The sequence below is a fragment of the Pieris brassicae genome, chromosome 9 (assembly GCF_905147105.1).
Source record: "Pieris brassicae chromosome 9, ilPieBrab1.1, whole genome shotgun sequence".
NCBI lineage: Eukaryota > Metazoa > Arthropoda > Insecta > Lepidoptera > Pieridae > Pieris > Pieris brassicae.
In genome coordinates, this window is record NC_059673.1 from 11,268,133 (window position 1) to 11,287,201 (window position 19,069).

General features: G+C 34.5%; 1 protein-coding gene and 1 non-coding gene across 2 annotated transcripts; both read right to left on the minus strand.

Annotated features, from left to right (window-relative positions):
* Positions 1–1,039: 1,039 nt before the first annotated feature.
* LOC123714549 (insulin-like growth factor 1 receptor) lies at positions 1,040–18,976 on the minus strand. Its single transcript, XM_045668843.1, has 7 exons — positions 18,799–18,976; positions 12,736–12,946; positions 9,727–9,867; positions 7,792–8,000; positions 6,888–7,034; positions 3,771–3,930; positions 1,040–3,085 (listed from the first exon to the last, which is right to left on the minus strand). The coding sequence occupies exons 1-7, from the start codon at positions 18,819–18,821 to the stop codon at positions 1,250–1,252; spliced, it is 2,727 nt and encodes a 908-aa protein (XP_045524799.1). The 5' UTR covers positions 18,822–18,976; the 3' UTR covers positions 1,040–1,249.
* On the minus strand, positions 14,221–14,324 carry LOC123714758. Its single transcript, XR_006754361.1, has one exon. It is a non-coding gene; the product is annotated as a U6 spliceosomal RNA (small nuclear RNA).
* Positions 18,977–19,069: the final 93 nt, after the last annotated feature.

Consider the following 19,069-nt stretch of genomic DNA (forward strand, 5'->3'; position numbering starts at 1 on the left):
ATAAAGGCAAGTTTTATTGAGTGATAATTTACATGACCTACCAGTTAAAACAATCTTTCTCGACGATATGACACTCTAGTGCAGTGTTTCCCAATGTGGGGTCGTTAAGGGGGGGCTGAAAATTTGTTTAAATTATTTGTAATATCATTTTTTTATAATTAAATTTAATGGGGTGAGTACTACTCACAGACTTGGTTACTAAACATAAATAACTATAATCGAAGTGAATTCCTGTTTTTTATAGAACAAACAAACAAACGGGCAGGAGGCTTACCTGGTGTTAAGTGATACCGCCCATGGACAATTGCCAGAAATAATAACTAATCTTAAAATATAATAACTAAAATGTGTTATTAAAAGGAGTCCCATTAGGCAAGGTTCCGAAGATACTGGTAGCGTTCCCTATTTATTTATTTATACTTCGTTACCATAATATACATAATTATACAAATAAAAAACCAAAAAGTAAGTAGGTTACATAAGTTATTAGGCAACAGGCGGCCTTATCGCTAACAAGCGATTTGTTCCAGGCAACCCTAATATGGGAGAATAAAAAAACAGACACCTACAGAGGGTAAAGTACAATAAGTGCATAATTAATTAACAAAAAAAACTCGAAAATAATATGCAACTATAATTAAAATTAAATATATATAAACAGAGATGTAAAAGCTCTGCCAAAGGTTAATTGACTCACAATTAATATATATAACTAGTAGCTAATTACGAGGCAGAAGAAAAATGAAAAGCTAGACAAATATATTATATAACATATTCTTATATAATATGTTTTGAAAACTTATAAAGAAAAATAACATTAAAAATTATGTATGTTGGTTACATTGGGTGGAATTTTAGAAAAGCTAAAGTGGAGCATGGAATAAAAAGGGCTGGGAAACACTGCTCTAGTGGGAGTCCAAGAATCTTACTGCTGGTCTCGTATGTAATTTCAGGGAAATTGCTTTGCAAACTTTATATTATTTTTTATTAATAGACACTATTATTTATTTAAAATAGTTCATGTTTATTTAAAGCGCCTTAATATATTACATACAATGTCTACCGTATTTTACAATAATATCACAAAAGTATTAGAAAAGTTTTCGTACGATGCACATTTTTTTAAATAATATAAATGCATTAGATATTTAAGCTCGACACGATTCTGAAATAAACTATCAGAATTTATCAAAAATATGTTTACTTTTACATCTTTCATACTTGATTTTGTTTATGGCATATGGTAGGTTTATAAATTTGTATCTCTAATTGGTATGCTATAGATTGGCGCAAAATCATCCATCATCACAGCAGGCGGTTTACTTTCATTACGGTACATAGATGTTGCGTCTACTAAAGGAATATCATCGCTTATATCACGTTTCCTATACTTCCACCCTACCATACACGATGTAACACTTAAAAACATTCCAAAAATAGCACCAGACAACCACACATTTGAGTACACCTCACTCGAAACTAAAACTTTCGTTTTAACACCGCAAGAATAACTGGATGCGAGAGTTTTCGTGCAAAGTCTCACAATATATTTAGCGGCAATTTGTGTCTTAATTATCAAACTTGTTATATTCCCAGACACACAAACAGTATGGGGTAAAAGCAAACTATAGTCATTAAATTTAATTACAGGTGTTACTTCAACTGTGTAAGACAATACAGCCCCGTTTATAGTTTTAGGAGGATCCCATTTCACATAAACGTCACCCTTTTCGCTAGCAGTAAGAAAGGTTATTGTTGGTATATCAGCATTGATAGCTCTTAATGTTTTAACAATATTCCGAGCAGAGATGCTGCATTCTTTAGCAGTGCAGGCTCTTAACTGAAATTTGTAATTTTGATACGGTGCTAGACCACCTACTTGGAAGTCTTTTCTCTTACCATTTATGTCTAAAGCTATGTTTTGTACATAATTACCAACAGTCTTATTAAATGGCCTCTCAGGTTTGGGATGACAGTCTTTGATTATATTGCAAACATCAAAATATTCTTCTACCATTGCACCAGCGGTTGCCGTTGATAGGACACCGCACATTGACTCACAACTTCTGTCATATTTCTTTGGTGGTCTCATGACTCTGGCATGAACAGAAAAATCTTCTTGCCAGTCAAAATAATCATAATCTGTACAATGATTATAATTAATATTATGTAAATCTATAAGCGTTACATCTAATTCATACCTTACAATATAAGGGAGGTAATCTAAATGATCAACCCATCGAATGACAACTACTTCGGAAGATGATGCAGTTAACTCTACTATAAACGGTGGTTCCGGTTTACCTACTAATGTTGAAAAGTTCTTCACTGAACTCCGAGCAAGCCGACCATTTTTCGGGTCAAATTGTTCTATACATAAAGCATACTTTGTAGCTGGGCTTAAGGAGGATAATTCTACTTCTATTGATTTATCTACTGTAGACTGAATACTAATCGCGTGCCAATCTGAATCACTACAAACCTCTGGAACTATAGCATTGCTTAATCCTAATGGCACTTTAACATACAAAACCGTGTGCTCACTTGTATTTGATTCTGGATTAAATCTAGCTACAACGCTAGTTTCATTTTTAACATGTATAGTTAAGTTGAAAAAATCTTCATCGCAGCTACCACTATATCCATTTAGGCCCTGAGGAATTTCTAACTCCGTAGGTGATACAGGAAATGCAGGCACAAGTTTTTCAATTTCACTGACACATAGCATTTGATTTCTATAAAAGGAAACCGATCCTCTATCAACTTTCAAATGGTGTGTTACATTTTCTGTAAATAATGTCTGTAGGCTATGCATATCGTAGATTACTAAGCTGTATTTATCGCCAAAAAGATTTTCCCCTCTGATTCGTTTTAATGCGGGGAGGAAATCTAAAGACGTGATGACGAGGGAGCCTCTTATTTCAATGTAATCCGTAACCTCTTGAATACTCTTAAGATAATATCTCAGCTCGTTCATAGTTTCAGGAGGAGCTCTGACGTGAATACTTAAATGGCCTTTGATGTAGACGCATCTCGCAGCTTCCTGAATCGAAGCTAATGTTTGTATAGTTACGTTGTTGCAAGTCTGAAATAGAAAATTTATTATGGAAAATGTATATTAAAGCTTGTTTGTCATTTACATAAGAGGTTTATTACAGATATTGTAATACATCGGTTATATTAAAAATAGAAAATCTTTTTTAGATTTCTTAGGGGTTAAAGGAGAAAGTTGAAAATTTATGGACCTGCTCACCTTTCTCGCAAAGGCTTTGGCTAAATAAATCACTATAATCTTAAGTCGGATCACTTTGACACGTATAAATATATTTTTTAATACGTATTTTTCACATAAAATAATGGTATTAATGGACTTCGCAGCTTGCTTCAAAGAGAAATAGTCAACAAAATATGAAATATAATTCATATATTAATATAGGGTATTATTTTTTAATGTAACAGGAGGCAAACGGGCAGGTGGCTCACCTGATGTTAAATAATACCACCGCCCTTGGACACATTATCAGAAAGCTCGGAAGTGCGTTGCCGGCCTTTTAAGTATTGGTAATAGAGTATCAAAATTAATTTATATATTTAGTTTTAATTTATGCATGCTTAAGTCTTTTGCGTCTCTTCTTTTGTATCTCTATTATGTGTACGTTGTGATAAAAAAAATAGATAAGCACTTTAGTTAAAGGTTAAGGTGTTGTGTAATAATAGTTTTGTCAATAAGGCCTATAATAAATAGAATTAAGAACTAGATAAAGACATACCAAATTACAATTCTCGCATGGCACACAGGTTGTTGTCCCGTTAGTATGTTTGATGTGGTTTTGTGGACACTCGGAGACGCACCTATTGTTCCACGGCCAGCGCTCCAAATGTGTACATTCATCTTTTGTTACACAGTAGTTAGTGTCAGTTAGGGGTATTCTGTTGGAGAAAAGAAAAGGTAACAATACAATACTGAACCGAGCTTTGTAAGAAGTCAATTGGATTAGTTCTGTTGATTAGACTTTTAATAACGGGTGATTATCTAGCTTTTCTTTGATGATGCAACTTTCTAAACACAATACAGTTAAACTGTCTCAAAAAGCAAGCAAGTAGAAAATATATTTGAAACTGGATTTACATTCCGCGACGGTGGTGAAAGACAACGATTGATTATTATATGAAAAGCATTAATTGCGCAAATAAAAAAAAGATTTTATTGCGCTTCCAATTAAAGTTAACTTTCGATGGCATGATCTCAATTCTAAACGATTTAAAATAACTGGCAATAAACTCTCCGCCACTCTTTTTTATCGCCAAGTGTTTTTTTAAGCAACATTTGTAAGAAGCTGCAACCATTACACCATGTTCCACATGACATCTTAAGTCATTAATAATAATAAAATAAATTTTCCACATGACATCTTAAGTCATAAATAATAATAAAATAAATTAAAAACAAGATTACTAGTCAAAACCAGTGTTCCAATTAGATTTTCAACCCTGATGTTCTGTGTTCAAATCTCGGCCGTGCAATTGGACTTTTCATTTTATATTCGTAATTAACACTGGGTCGTACGGAAATGTAAACTTCGTTGGAAAACTAGCATGCTACTTGGCTGTTACGAAAATTATCTAAGAAATAGATGCATGCAAGGCCAAGACATATAGGGTTGTAGTGTTGAAAAATTATTGTATATTTAGTGAATGAGCAACAGCCATCTCTGTGACAAACACAATGAGGAAAACAGATAAATACTAGAATGGCTAGCCATATCAGTATTTTCTGTGATTAAATGAAGTTTATAAGACATATCTTCGGGAGTAAATATTTACTTGATTATTTGTTTTATTGATAAAGCACACTTCTGAACATCAACAGAAAAGATGTTAAAATTTCGTAAGTCAAGGGCGTAGAGTGGGCAAGAAGAACTGGCAAGACCTCCGCCACTCTTTTTCATCGCCAAGTTTTCTGTCATACAAATTGTTTGTAAGGCAGAGCCGAGCCATAATTATTTCATTCATTGACAAGGATTAGGGATCATTTAAATAATCATCAAACTTATAAAAAGCTTTGTTGATCAAAACTGAACCTGTGATACGAACATTTAACTAATAAAAATCTCACCGTCACCGTGACACACGCTGTAAAGCACGCGAAATTTAAAATTATGTAAAATAATTATATGTTTATAATAATACAAATAGCTTTAATCCGGTTAAAAAATTGTTTTCTTTCAATGTGTAAAAGCTATGTTAACCAAAGAAAATAAATACTAAATAAAAATCTGTACCATAAATCACTACTAGTAAGCTAAACTTGGAAGATTAGATTTTTTAGTAGATAGTGAATATTAGTAGATTATTTTTTGCCTCTTGCTACTTTAAGAGTGAAGACATAATCCACATTAAGCTTTAGTTTATTTATTGAAAATCTAGCCAATTTCTCTGTGATAATGACAATCCCATATTGCCCTTTAGAAGCTAGTATTCAGTATTAAGAATCACGAAATTCAATACACGTAATTACACAAAAGAAAACAAAGAGACTGAAAACAAGCAAAACTAAGTACCTCATTTAGAATCGATACAGACCCATTACTCAGGATTTGACTTGGATATCCGATGTCGAGTTCGAATACTACGAATTTATATAATCTTTTTTTTCGGAAACAAAAGACGTACGACTGTAGAAGAAAAATATCCATCTTTAACTCAATACGTTAAAACGACCGGTTTCTTACTGAGTTTAAAACATTTGTACAGTTTTAGATAGTTTTATTTTAAACATTTCCTGCTCGTTTACCCTCCTATTTATTAAAAATTAACCAGCAAAAGCATGTGACACGATCTCTTCATGTTTCAAAACCGTATTCTATAATTAATAATATTTAGACCAATCAGATAAGATGGTCAAACACACCGTCGGAAGAGTACAGGTTGGAATGCGGGGTGGCAAGGGGGTTAAACCTCACTGGCGCTATTCAACCTGTATACAAATGAGCTGATCGAGGCACTTAGTGGCGCACGTGTCAGCTGCTCGATGATATTCAGAGCCCATCAGTCGGTGCTCTCCGGCGATTGTTGTCCATCTGTGAGAGATACGCGGAATCTCACGGGCTCCGCTACAATGTTAAAAAAAAGTGAACTGCTCGTCTTTAAGGCAGGCAAAGAAAAACCCGACCTATGTGTCACCAGTAACGCTCGGGGGTGTTCCACTGAAGAGGGTTACTGAGTTCAAATAACTTGGCCATATTGTAACTGAGCACCTGAAAAACAATGCAGATATTGAAAGTCCGCTGGCACAGTTTAAGGTAACCTTGTTTAAGGCGTTTTGCCAGTCCTTTTATACATGTGCCCTGTGGGTTGGATATAAGCGGCGGGCATACAATGCTCTCCTAGTGCAATATAATAATGCTTTCAGGATGTTGTTGCGGCTCTCGCGGTACTGTAGCCCATCAGGTATGTTTGCGGATGCACACGTGGATGACTTTTCTTCAATCATCCGCAAACGGACAGCATTACTGATGCGTGGGGTTCGTGCGAGTACTAACAATATCCTGATGGTTATAGCTAAGAAACCCGAATGTGCTGTTTTGAGACACTGGGTTCATATACATGCCCATGTACCTGGTGCCTCGAATCAACGTAGATTTATGAATTAATGTTTTAATAATTTTGCTTACATAGTTATAAGTTATAGGCAAAATGCCTTAAACAAGGTTACCTTAAACTGTGCCAGCGGACTTTCAATATCTGCATTGTTTTTCAGGTGCTCAGTTACAATATGGCCAAGTTACTCTACTAACAATATATGGACTAATGGTCTGAATTAAATAATTTTTATTATTTTATTTATAAGAAAACACACTTTGACACTTTGATTTCGGTATACTTACGTCTCGTTCGGACACGTGTTGAGGCACTTATTTCGATACGTATAATATCGACAGAGCGAACAAATAGATCCATCTCTTTTGAGACATCCGACACACTCCGGGTTACATCTTTCCGCCTCGGGACCTTCGAGGAAGCGCTGACATTTCCTGAAAAATATATCCTATTATATAATACTGAGGAGATAACACATAGTTGAAAAATATCATCAAAATGTCATAGGCATCGCATGAATGCACGAAACAACAGAGCAGCTTGGGTAACGTTTTCTTTGATTGTTAAAAAATTCTGTATGACCACTATCAATCTCACCTACGTGCTTATAAAAAAATACCAAGACAGAAATTTGATCTCAATATGAAAGCGTTTTCACTTTAGGCTGTTTTGGTTTGAGTAGAATAAACATCAATGATTATATCAATATAAACAAATGTCGCGAAAAAATAACCTTTATTTTTTATTACGCTTGCATGCGTAGGTTTGAGAGAGTTGTGAGGGTTGTGAGGGCTGGCGAGAAATCATATATGTATTTTCTATACTCGGAAAATTCCTAATAATCACTTTTCGTGAAGTATCTTTGTCAGAATATTTTGTTAAAGTAGTAAATGATTCCTGTAATTATCTGTTAAGTTAAGTGAATTTCGTGTAATCCACCAAAGAAACATAAAATAAAACGAATTACTGATATTAAAATTTATTCAAATGAATAATTATAATTATTCAAATATGAAAGATTTTAAAGTTAAAAGATACTTTATTTCTCAAACAATTACATTCACTTTAAAAAAAAAATTAAGGCAGATTAGTTATTATGGTATGTGGACTCAGTTTCCGCACTTAGACTCACTCTTAGGTCCGTTGTTAGCTGTTATCAAATTATTAGAAAAAAATTGTAGTTTTGCTTACATATTATTCCAACAGAAGTTAGTAGTAGAATTATCCGTACAGGAACAAGGTAAGGTCTTGCATGGGTTGTATACGTCAATTCCAGTTAGTACGTGTCTTGCATTCGGTGCGATTGCCCTCCAATCTACAGAATGTACGTAACAGGTGAGAGGACCTGGCCAGATTATAATTCCACCTCTGTCCACTTTAAGTAGATTTGCGAGGCCTATCTGAAAAATGCAAATTTTGACAAAGCTGGCACAATACGAACAATAACTTAACATAGTTTGTTTATTTATTAAAACTAAAAAAAAGTAATAGAATTTAATAACTTAGACTATATATGTATAGTAACTGCTGATGTACTGTTTATCCAACCTATTAGGATTCTCGCCGAGTCGTACCAGTGGCTAAGGTCGCAAAAGTGTATTTATTTATTTATTCAAGTTCCCCCCTCATACATAATACTGTATCAACGGTATGTGTTACAAACTCTTTTATCTAAAATGTATGTAAAAATACAATTAAAATATATACCTACAAGAGAGGCTTAGTGGTTGGAATAAGTTGCTAGCACGTCTCATCGTACTGATTGTAGATGTCGCTACAGACGCAATTAGCAACACTTGAAATTAATAATATAAAATAAATAAATGTAACACTAAAATAAATTTATTTAGTAAAGTTCCCTGTGCCAGAGTGTCCGTAATACATTACACGTAATACAGCATTTCCTCGATGGATTAAATAAATAAAAATAAAATATGTTTATTATGGAGCATGAGATACAGGTATCACGTATTCCACGTCATTAAATTTGAATAGGTAGACCTCCCTACTCATCGGCAAAGAAGACAGAGGGTGTAGGCCGAGAGAAAAAGCCAGAGTAAAAAAATCTCGGTACTCTTTTAAAATAGCAAATCATCAAACAACACTTATTTTAAAACAAATATCGCAAATTAATTAGAAGTATTCTGTCTAGCACTAGTCCCAGGGCCTTTTATCAACTAGATAATCGTTAACTTTGTAGTAAGCCTTTTTACACAGCTTTTCTTTAACACATTTCTTAAATTTATTAAAAGGCAGAGATAAAAGAGCCTCTGGGATTTTATTAAAGAAGAGTATTCCTTTTTCCAAAAAAGTCTCACTTTAGATAGTCTAGTACGGGGAAACTGCAGCCTGCGTTTGTTCCGAGTATAAACATTTTGCGTATGTTCTATTCTAGTAAACTTACCACTATTTTTGTATACATACATTATATTTTCATAAATGTATTGCGAATACGGTAAGCAAAGAATCACCAGTTCTAAGGTAACCTGTCTATCGATTGCCTATTTAAATCGCTAATACGCGTTTGTGCACGTATCACGGCCTCTCTACTCCAAAATTGAAGTTCGTAGAAAGACACTCGTATCAAGAAACTTTTATAACTAAAAGGCAATGAGCTTAGCGTTAATTAGATAACTGTTCAACCGTAGTGATACGAGGATTAACAAGAATTTTAAATCATTACCTCTTAATTGGAATCAACGGTACCTGTCCTTTAAGAAAAGAGCGTACCAATTCCGAAAAAGCCGGCAACGCACTCGCGGGTCCTCTGGCATTAAGAGTGTATATGGCCAGCGGTTTCACTTAACATCAGATCCTGCCCGTTTGCCCTCTATTTTACAAAAAGAACCCAATACCCAAGAATATTTTTAAAAAGAGCGTAACAGTTCTTATGATACTACCATACAGGTCCAATCCCGCTATTCCGAGTGACCTTGACGGCACTATGAGTAATCATCGGATATTTAAAACGTGTAAACCTTACTGTATAAATATAAAATATTGCGATAAATAATATATAATCCTACCAGGGTTCTAACTTCACTGTATAACTGGACACGAGGCCTTCAGAATCTATATAACGCCCGAAACGTACAAACTTTGACATAAGAATAGTGTAAATAATACCTCTCTGAGTCTTGGCATATTACTGATGATGAGAGCGTAGTTATTAATCAGTGTATTCCCACGCACCCTCATTAGGTTTGGAAAGAGCCCGCCCACAGACTCCAAACCTGAGGCCCCATAAATCGCAACACAGCCTGTCACCTGTAACAAGAAATCTTTAAAGAAATTCACTTATTTACTTTTAATACGTAAAACTTATGCTATATATATTGACTGTTAGATAAAAGGCGGTGATGTAAAATAATAATTCAGTCTTACGAAAACAATTATGATATTATCCTAGACTATTCTTGCAGATCTTGACATACATCGCTGGCTTCGTGGGTTCGTACCATTGACCTATGTTTTGCAAGAAAACCCTGCTTTCGAGAGCAAGGATTCGTTTACCAGCCACAACCACTACACTGCAGAAGTGATGTTTTTTTCATGACAGTCACGTCACGTAAGAAATAATTATAACTTCAATTGAAGCAAAGCTAACTGCTGTTACTTTATTATTATGACATTTTGATTCTACATGTCAAGAGAAAAGTGGCGAAATTTTTACAGTGGCCTTGTAAAGCAAAACATGGCGATTAAAAAGAGTGGCGAAGAGTTCTTTTTAATACATAGTAGCCAAACGCGATCTGGCAAGCCCTTTTCCTAAAAAGGGACTATATATGCTTAAACTTTGGGATTTAGGAACGTAAATTTAGATCTTTCTTTTTTTAATCTTGATTTTGTAAGTTTACATAGTTATAAATATGATTAAATGAATGAACTTTGTATTGATCTACTTATGTACTGTTTCGTCTCTTTCATGTGTGTCTGATAAAAAAGAGACAGATCACTACTTCAGTTATATAAAAGGCTTGTTCACTCGCCTTGTCCATTTATCCAATAACCGAACTACCCCATGCATTAATATGACTAAAACCTCTCCAATTTCACAGCGTTCTCCTGTCTAGAACACAACAGTCTACGAGTTTCATTAAATCGCTTTAAGATTGAGTACACAGAGTACCGGCTTAGCCCAATTTCCGCTATGTTCCGATTCATTGGACCCTTAGTATTTTCATCCGCTCAAATCCGACAATAAACCTATCAGGAAATCTAGAAGCTAACTTTAACATTTCCAATGCACATTTCGTCTGGATTGGAAACGATTTATAAAACTAAATGGATCAACGTTTTAAACGCTTTGAAAAATCGTTCACCTTTATCGATGAAAGTATCAAGATCAAACAGTTGCTCCTTTCACGATTAATCGTACGAACAAAATCTGATTTAATTTTTTCATATGAACGGGCTTTGGATAAATGTGTATGATACAGAAAATATATAAATAAAAAATATAAAGAAATCAGTAGCGCAATTTTACAAACTTTTTTTTAGGTCATGGTTTCATATTTCTGTAAGTGATCAGTGAAGATCAGCCGTCTGTGCTTAACACAAGCCACTTTTCCCGTGCAAGTTTCCTCACGATGTTTTCCTTCATACGCGGGAGTATAAATTTCGGACATAGACAGAACTCATTGTGCATGGTCGGTCCCCACATCTTCTAAGTTAATAAAATATATTATTGCATAGAGGTTATGTCTATACAAATACAATAAATAATAAAAGTTTATTGAAATTGAATTGATTTGGAAAGAGATCTTAGTCTCCGTTATTACGCCCTTTCAAAAATTGGTAACCATGGCAAACGGTATTTTATTTCACGTTTTTAAATAAAGGTGATTATATTTAATACCAATTTTTGAATTATTTTGTATTCTAGTAGTAGGAAGCTATTTTTACATGATCCATTTTAGTATGTACCCTCTTTGAGCAGTGCTGGCCTAGTGGCTTCAGCATGCGACTCTCATCCCAAATGTCGTAGAATCGATTTTCGGCTATGCGCCAATGGACTTTTTTTCTATGAGCGCCTTTAACGGTACGAAACGGTGAAGGAAACGGCTTGCCTTAGACCTCTTAAATTAGATAACCTACTTGCCTTAGATTGACACACTATCATGAAAAAGATAGAGAAATCTGAGGCCCAAACCTAAAAAGCTTGTAGCGCCATTGATTTATTTGTTATAGACACTTTAGAAATTTAGTACTGGTAAGTACTTAGTATATGCCAGTTATCTCAATTGGAAAATCTAGACTTTTACTTTGTCCATCGTCCATGATAAGGTGGGAATTCAGTATCACTCTTCTTTTTTATTGAAACCCACGATATATGTTTATAATATTAATATATATCCCTAGTTCACAAGCAGAGCATAATATTCATATTATGGGCCCGTCGAATCTCATAACTTCGCAATAAAGTAATATTACTGCCAATTCCTTAACCGCAATACATTCTTGGGACGGAAGTTATATCGAAATTTATTTACCTCCGGCGCGTATAACTTTAAAAAGAAAATTTTCTTTTTGCCTGGTAATTATAAATACAGTCTATTAATAAATCAGTCATACATATACTATGATATTAGCTACATATTTTAACATTTAGTTAAATGCATTACACAGTTGAAGGTGTTTATTTAGTTTAAAAACGTTACAACGTTTATTATTATTTTTTTAATTGGGATGGTTTATCTTGAGTTGAGACATGAGGGATTAAGTCATCAGTGTCGGGAACACTCTAACCTAGTAGTTGATATCTCCTTCTTCAGGGATTTTGTGTCTAGTAAATTCCACTGAAGATCTTGACTCAAAAATTATAACTTCGCCATTTCGTGTTTGTAAGAAAAATTGATGCGTTGTGGAATATGTGCGTAATGAGTCCACTTTTGTCCTATAGACACGCACTCTTTATCCTGGAGATCTTATTATCATTAGTGGATCATACTACAATTAAGAAAAAGAGCAGTGGTCTTGGCCTCAGATATCTATAAACCATGCCCGTTACCTCATGATGTTTTCCTTCACCTTACGAGCTCGTGATACGTTCAAGAAAAAGCCATCGATGGACGAGTAGTAACACAGCTCCCCCTAACGTAATATTAGGAACTAAAAATAATTGAGTAGACTCACCTCTTTTAATTTAGGAAAACTGACGTTCACGTAGTCACGTGGCCTCGTTCTTTGCAATTGTAACTTTAGGTCCCCCAAAATCACCGTACAATTGTCCAACTTTTGTAGTGCATTCATCTGATTGATTAACACGTCTAAACAGAAGCCATTGTATTGGTAGACTTCGTTTACATACATGGTGCTGCCAAGCTGAACTACGGTTAGTGTTATCCTGAAAATTAATTTGTTTGAGTTTTATATTCCTACAACAAGCTATAACTGGTATTGGATTTTGTAAAGGTGGCTTAGTAATAAAATATTTTTCGTTAAAATTTGGCCATGTATGGGCCGTAAATAAATAAATAAGTAAACAGAACAATACATAATATCCAAAAACACTTCTTAAAGAAAATAATTGTAAAGTACATAAAAACGATATTATAAATGACAGTTAATACACCAATCTGACAAACAAGCGGTGACACTATGGATCGTTTCTGAACTCCCAATTTTGATCCCGACTCCGATAATTATGTTTTTGTATCGGTCACAGGATTTCGACATAATATTCGAAAAGCATTGGTATGGCCATCGCTATTACAAGTGACACATAACCAGCGCCGACTCTGTCAGCTTACGTTTCATAGATCTATGTGAAGTGTTTCAAGAAAATGTCATAGTGTTAACTGCTTCAGCCCTTAGTTTTGATAATTTGAATAGCATAATTGATAGACTTTTATAATTATTCACATCACATTCATTTTAAATTTTGTAATGATATCAGAATTTATAGAAAAAAATTGTATATTCTTTTGTATAATGTTTGTTGTCGTCAGCTCACAACTAAGTAAAAATCTCGAACAAAAAATCGTAGAAGTAAATATAATACGCCTTAAAAACTCATAAAAAAGGAAAAATAAGCAGGTAACAGCTGAGCCCTATCCGTACGCGAATGCCACAATAACATCGTGACTTCTCCCACGTACAAATCTACAAAACCTCATCTTAGGACAGACGTCGCCGTTTCCTTTCCGGCGGAGCATCTGAATAATTTTCACGCTGATGCTCCGCATTCTCTTTCTGATTCATAACGGCCTCACCAACAATCTGGATGGCATTCCAGCGACCGTCATTGTTAGCTTCCACCATGCTTTGAATAATTAGTGGAAGCAACATATTGCCAACAATACTATCAGCAAAGACCAAGTGAGAGCCGTCCCAAGGCGAACACTCCTCAACTCTGTGTCTCACCCAACTCACCACAGAAAGTAAATGGATCGATAGGCCGAAGGTGAATCTACCGGTTTCTCGAACTTCCTTGTTTGCTTTGAATTTTAAAAACACCAACCAAGGACTCACCATCTGCCACCTCTGGATTATCGAAGTCGACATTAATAAAAGAAGAAGAATCACAAGGCAACAGCGTTGTTACAAACAACCATCTCAAGAAACTTTGGCTCCATTGTGGAAGTTAGCGGCCTCTAGGGACAGAGGTTACCTACTCATAAAAATGTGGAACTTTTCACAATTTCGTGTGTCATCCTAGCGCAGGGACCATGCTAATCTTCTCTGTATAGTTCCAATTTTAGTATATGTATTGCCGAAACTAGGGTTGACCTGCAACAAAAGGCAGCTGGTTCACCTAACAAAATAAATCCTCAGGCCTTATGCATGTTCTAAAAATGACTGTTACACTGCGGTAAAGCGCGGCATACAAACACTGAATTATCATTGAGGAGTCGCTTGGAACACATACTTCGTTAGAATCAAATCATGTACATAATAAACGACAGAAATCTCCAATACTGCATTCTCGCTAATCCAACAATCTTCGAGATTCAGTCTCCAAGACTTCATAATATTCGAAAGCGGCATCACGATCCTTTGTTTGCATAAATCGATTTCTAAGCATATTCAAAACAGCTCCCATTTGACACTAGAGACCTCTGCCCTAAACAAATTGGATTTGAGAACTTCAATTGCCCGAATAAAAGATATTTGGAGCTCATTAGGTCCCGTATTGCGGTCAATAGGTGGTTGACCCCATTGGGAATCTAATTTCGGTATTATTATGTTGTTAGTACTTAGACTGTAAAAAAGTTGTTTACAGTTGTAAGACTTCTAAGTATGTATGTTTGTTATAATACAAACAAACGTTGTATCTGTCTAGGAAAATTAATTCATATCCACATAATCTGTCCAATTTAAGGAGCAGTTTAAGTTTTATATAGGATTAATAGATATAAGTATGCATTTCCATATAGGTTGTATTATATATAGATAGGGGAGATATAGATTGATAGGTATATTGAAATATTTTTTTTAATGTAGTTAACTCGGAATTGTTTATAAAATTATCCTTAATAGAAGTAAATTTTAATAAAAAAACTGTAGAAAGTTGCAGAAATATCGAAATCGCGTCTATCGAGAAATAAAAATATCGTCATTCACAAACACAATAATTTAATCCTATGGATTTCGTCGCATTATAATTAATCGTAATTATCGTTTTTATTAATTAAAACGTTAATTAGTTCAATGACTTTCTTGTATCCGGTGTTTGAAGTTAGGTATGTCGACAATATACTCGTATATTAATGATTAGATAAATTACTTAATTAATAAATATAATAATAGTTTTTGCATGTTATTTTCTTAAGTTGAATATAACTATTTCGTTGCTATGCTATTGGAGATTAAATTTTATTAAACAATTTTAAATTTATTAAACGTTACGCTTTACGATGCAGCATCCTTTAAGAAAAGATCATGCCAACTCTTGGGCCAGCAACGCACTTGCGAGCCCACCTACTCTCATTAACTGTAACTCTTATGAACTGAAAAAATGGCTTTCGTATATAAAACTTATTAGATAGTAACAAAGATTTGATTAAAGTCCTACTCGTGGTGAGCCCGTACCATTATGCCAGCCGTTCGTGCGCGAACGCGTATCCTAGGCCAAGTAGAATATTAAGCTACAATCTTGATTGGCCTAGTGGATTCAGCATGCGGCTCTCGTCTCTGAAGTCGTAGGTTCAATCCCCAACTGTGCATCAGTGAACTGTGACTTTTTTTCTATGTGCACGTAACATTCGCACGAACGGTGATGGAAAACATCGTGAGAAACCCGGCTTGGACACAAAAAGTAGACGGCATATGTCAGGCACAGGAGGCTGATCACCTATCTGTCTATTAGATTGACAAATGATCGTGAAACAGATATAAAAATCTGAGATCCAGACTTAAAAAGGCGCCACTAAGTATTTTTTAAATTTAATCTTGATTCGAAGTACATAATATAACGTATCATATCGACGGGGTTAGAAATATTATTGGTAACAGCGGTGCTACAACCTCTAGCCCGGTATTATCCAACGTGGAGCCGACGCCCCACAGGGGGCAATTCGAAAATGAACGTTTTCAATTATATGTTTTGAAAATTGCCTTACTGTGTTTCGTTAACAATTTCCTTGTGATTTCTTTTCAATTGAACAATTCAATTGTTAATATTGAAAATATGTTTATTACATGAGCATAAGGGGAAAGCCTTATATGGGGTATACACAAAAATGGTTGGATAACACTGCTCTACCCCGCCTTTATTTTTTGAATATGTACTTGTCATCATTTTAATCAGCGTTCTGTGTCCGTGACAGTCTAGCTTGCCGGTTCTCTAACGATGTTTTCCTTTAGCGAACGAGCAAGAGGTAATAGCACATATGAAAACCCTTTTGGAGGACAACGGTGATTAAAACCCGCAGAATTAAAGTACGTTTTATAAGCCGTGATAATCAGAGGAAGATATGGTCATATACTTTACAAGTGCGTGTATTTTTTTCGCTGTGTTTAAGCTAAATGATGATCGAACAAGGAACCGTATATCACCGAATGAAGATAACAAGAAATTTCTATTTATTGAGTAATCGAAATGACTCACATGCGATATAAATCTTCGGTATGCGAGGACATATCGTGATTACGTATACAGTGCATATTACATAATATAATAATATTTAGCTATAAAAATGGTTTATGACATAAGCAATCTTTTTCAAACAAATTTTGAATGAAAGTTTATGAAACAAAGAAACGTTTTGTTTAACATTAGATTTTAGCTGGCAAAAGTTTTAGTAAATATTTTGTTAGTAATAATATGGTGGTTGGTTGTAGAAAGGTGAATTTTTCAAAGGATTTAATTTTTTTGCCTTAACATTAAACAAACATTTATTTGTTTAAAATATATATTTTTCTATTTTTGGGATAGGTACCTTACCACTTAGTTAGGTATAAAAATAAAAAAGTGTGCGTGTACTAGTGTACATACGTAAGAAGTGAAACTTCCTTATGACCTTAGTTTTCGAAAAATGATCTACTATATGCAACTTCAAAGAAATTGGTTAAATAAAGTTAAATTAGATAAAGTTTAACAAAATGCTTTTATTATCATAGACATGATTACAAATAATACAATTATTTTACCTTATTACAACTAACATTATTACGGAATTTTATTAAATGTAATATAATTATTACCATCATTGTTATCGTTATTATATATTTTTATTACTTCTGCCTTGGAATCAACCGTGGTAGGGACAAGAAAAAGATGGTGCGTAACCGAAAAATGTGACGGTAAATTTTTATCGACGATAACGAAGTTTCACTTCAAAAATAACAACCTATTCTCGGACCAATAAAAATCGGTCAAGCCCTTTCAGAGAAGTTTGATTACAAACACGAGAATCTTATATATATTCAATCCAGTAGTATACGACTGCGTTTGGTTCATTCATCGTTAAAAGATTTACACGTTCTATACAAACGCTAAACGATTAAACGACTAAAACAAAATTTTAAATTAAAGGGACCGAGCAACACAGACGCCCCTATTTTATCGCGCCTGACAGAAAATGCATGAGAGGCTGTTTGAATGAATTGGTATAGAACAGAGAGCGCTGAGTTTCTCATTTCGGAGACCAAGACACATTTTGGTTGACAGAACCAGAGGAGTCAATGTAACGCAGAATTATTTCAAACTGACCACGTTAAACATAAATCTTAAGTAAAAACAAACAAATCGTTTAACACAAACGCCATTTTGTCTCCGAAGAGGTTATAACAAGGGTTCGAGGTTATTTAAATTTGGATACTTTTTAACTGAATTCGGTTTATCCGTTTAAATAAAAAAACAGAGGGGCGGTATATGGGATCAGTTAAAGCCTCGCGCACACAATTAACCTTTGTCAATAAAACGTAAACGCAATATTTCTTTGGAAAATGTAATCCGCATATTACCTACTAAAAAATGACAAATACTTTAAATCGACCGAATTGAACCTATAATGTAAGGCCATGAGTTGAGTTCACTAGCCATAGGTAAATGAACCTTTTAGCCTTAATATTATTAGTTTTTTCTTGTCTATCCACAGATTTGCAGGCTTTGTCTTGGTAGAATGAGAGGGTGACCCCTTAGTCTCTGTAACGCCGCTTGGTCGGAACTAATCGAGGTGTTTTGAGTGGCTATTGCTCACCCAGTCTCTAAATAGCAGATTCTGGTGAGAGTCAAGTCCCACATCCCCTGCAACTTTTGAGGGCAACATAAAAAAGTTTTGCAGACCTTTAATCCGTATAAATGAAATAATTTTAGTATTGTTAGAAAAATCTTTTGTACTTTTAAATCGATCTTCATCTGTTCGATATGCTAATCTGTCTACCGACCTAGACAAGAAGTACGGAAGACAGATTAACAACAACAATATTGTTATATTAACTGTTTTAAAATTACATTATAACTTTTGATTAGGTTCAGTTATCTAACAATATATCATATCTTTTAACTCTGTTAGTATTTTTAGTCAAAAAAAGTAAAAAAATAAAAGAAACATTTCTAGAATTGTTTTGTTTATAATTTTTCTTTACAAACAGAGATGACTTGTTTGCGCATATAACAGGGCCGGGCCGGGAATTGAATGGAGGACAATGCATTCAATAAAAAGTAAATTACGTATCTCGGAGGAGACTGCAGAACGAGTATTGTAAAATGTTTCTTTTTAGACAATATTCTTATTATAAATTAGTACTCACCATATTAACGTTGTCGACGCCATTTCACATTAAGTTTCTCCTTTCCACCAAAACTTTTATACTTCTTCTGGGAACGAACTTTCGACTTCTGCTTAACAAATAGCCTTAGCAGTTTAAATGACGTGCTACATCCAAACGGGAAGCACATTGTTTATATATCCATAATGAAATACAGCCTCGGTTTATTTTCCTACAAAATAATAAATTACTTCAATATTGATGTCTATGTAGAAATAAGACCTAACGGCATCTAAGCCTTGGCCTGAGGCAA

Bases quoted from the DNA above. Each gene is read 5' to 3' on its own strand.
- LOC123714549 (XM_045668843.1), bottom strand. From the start codon at position 18,821: ATGGCGTCGACAACGTTAATATG. The intron at 12,947-18,798 runs GTGAGTACTAAT...ATTAATTTTCAG, and splicing joins GCGTCGACAACGTTAATATG to GATAACACTAACCGTAGTTC. The intron at 3,086-3,770 runs GTATGTCTTTAT...TTTCTATTTCAG, and splicing joins CATGCGAGAATTGTAATTTG to ACTTGCAACAACGTAACTAT.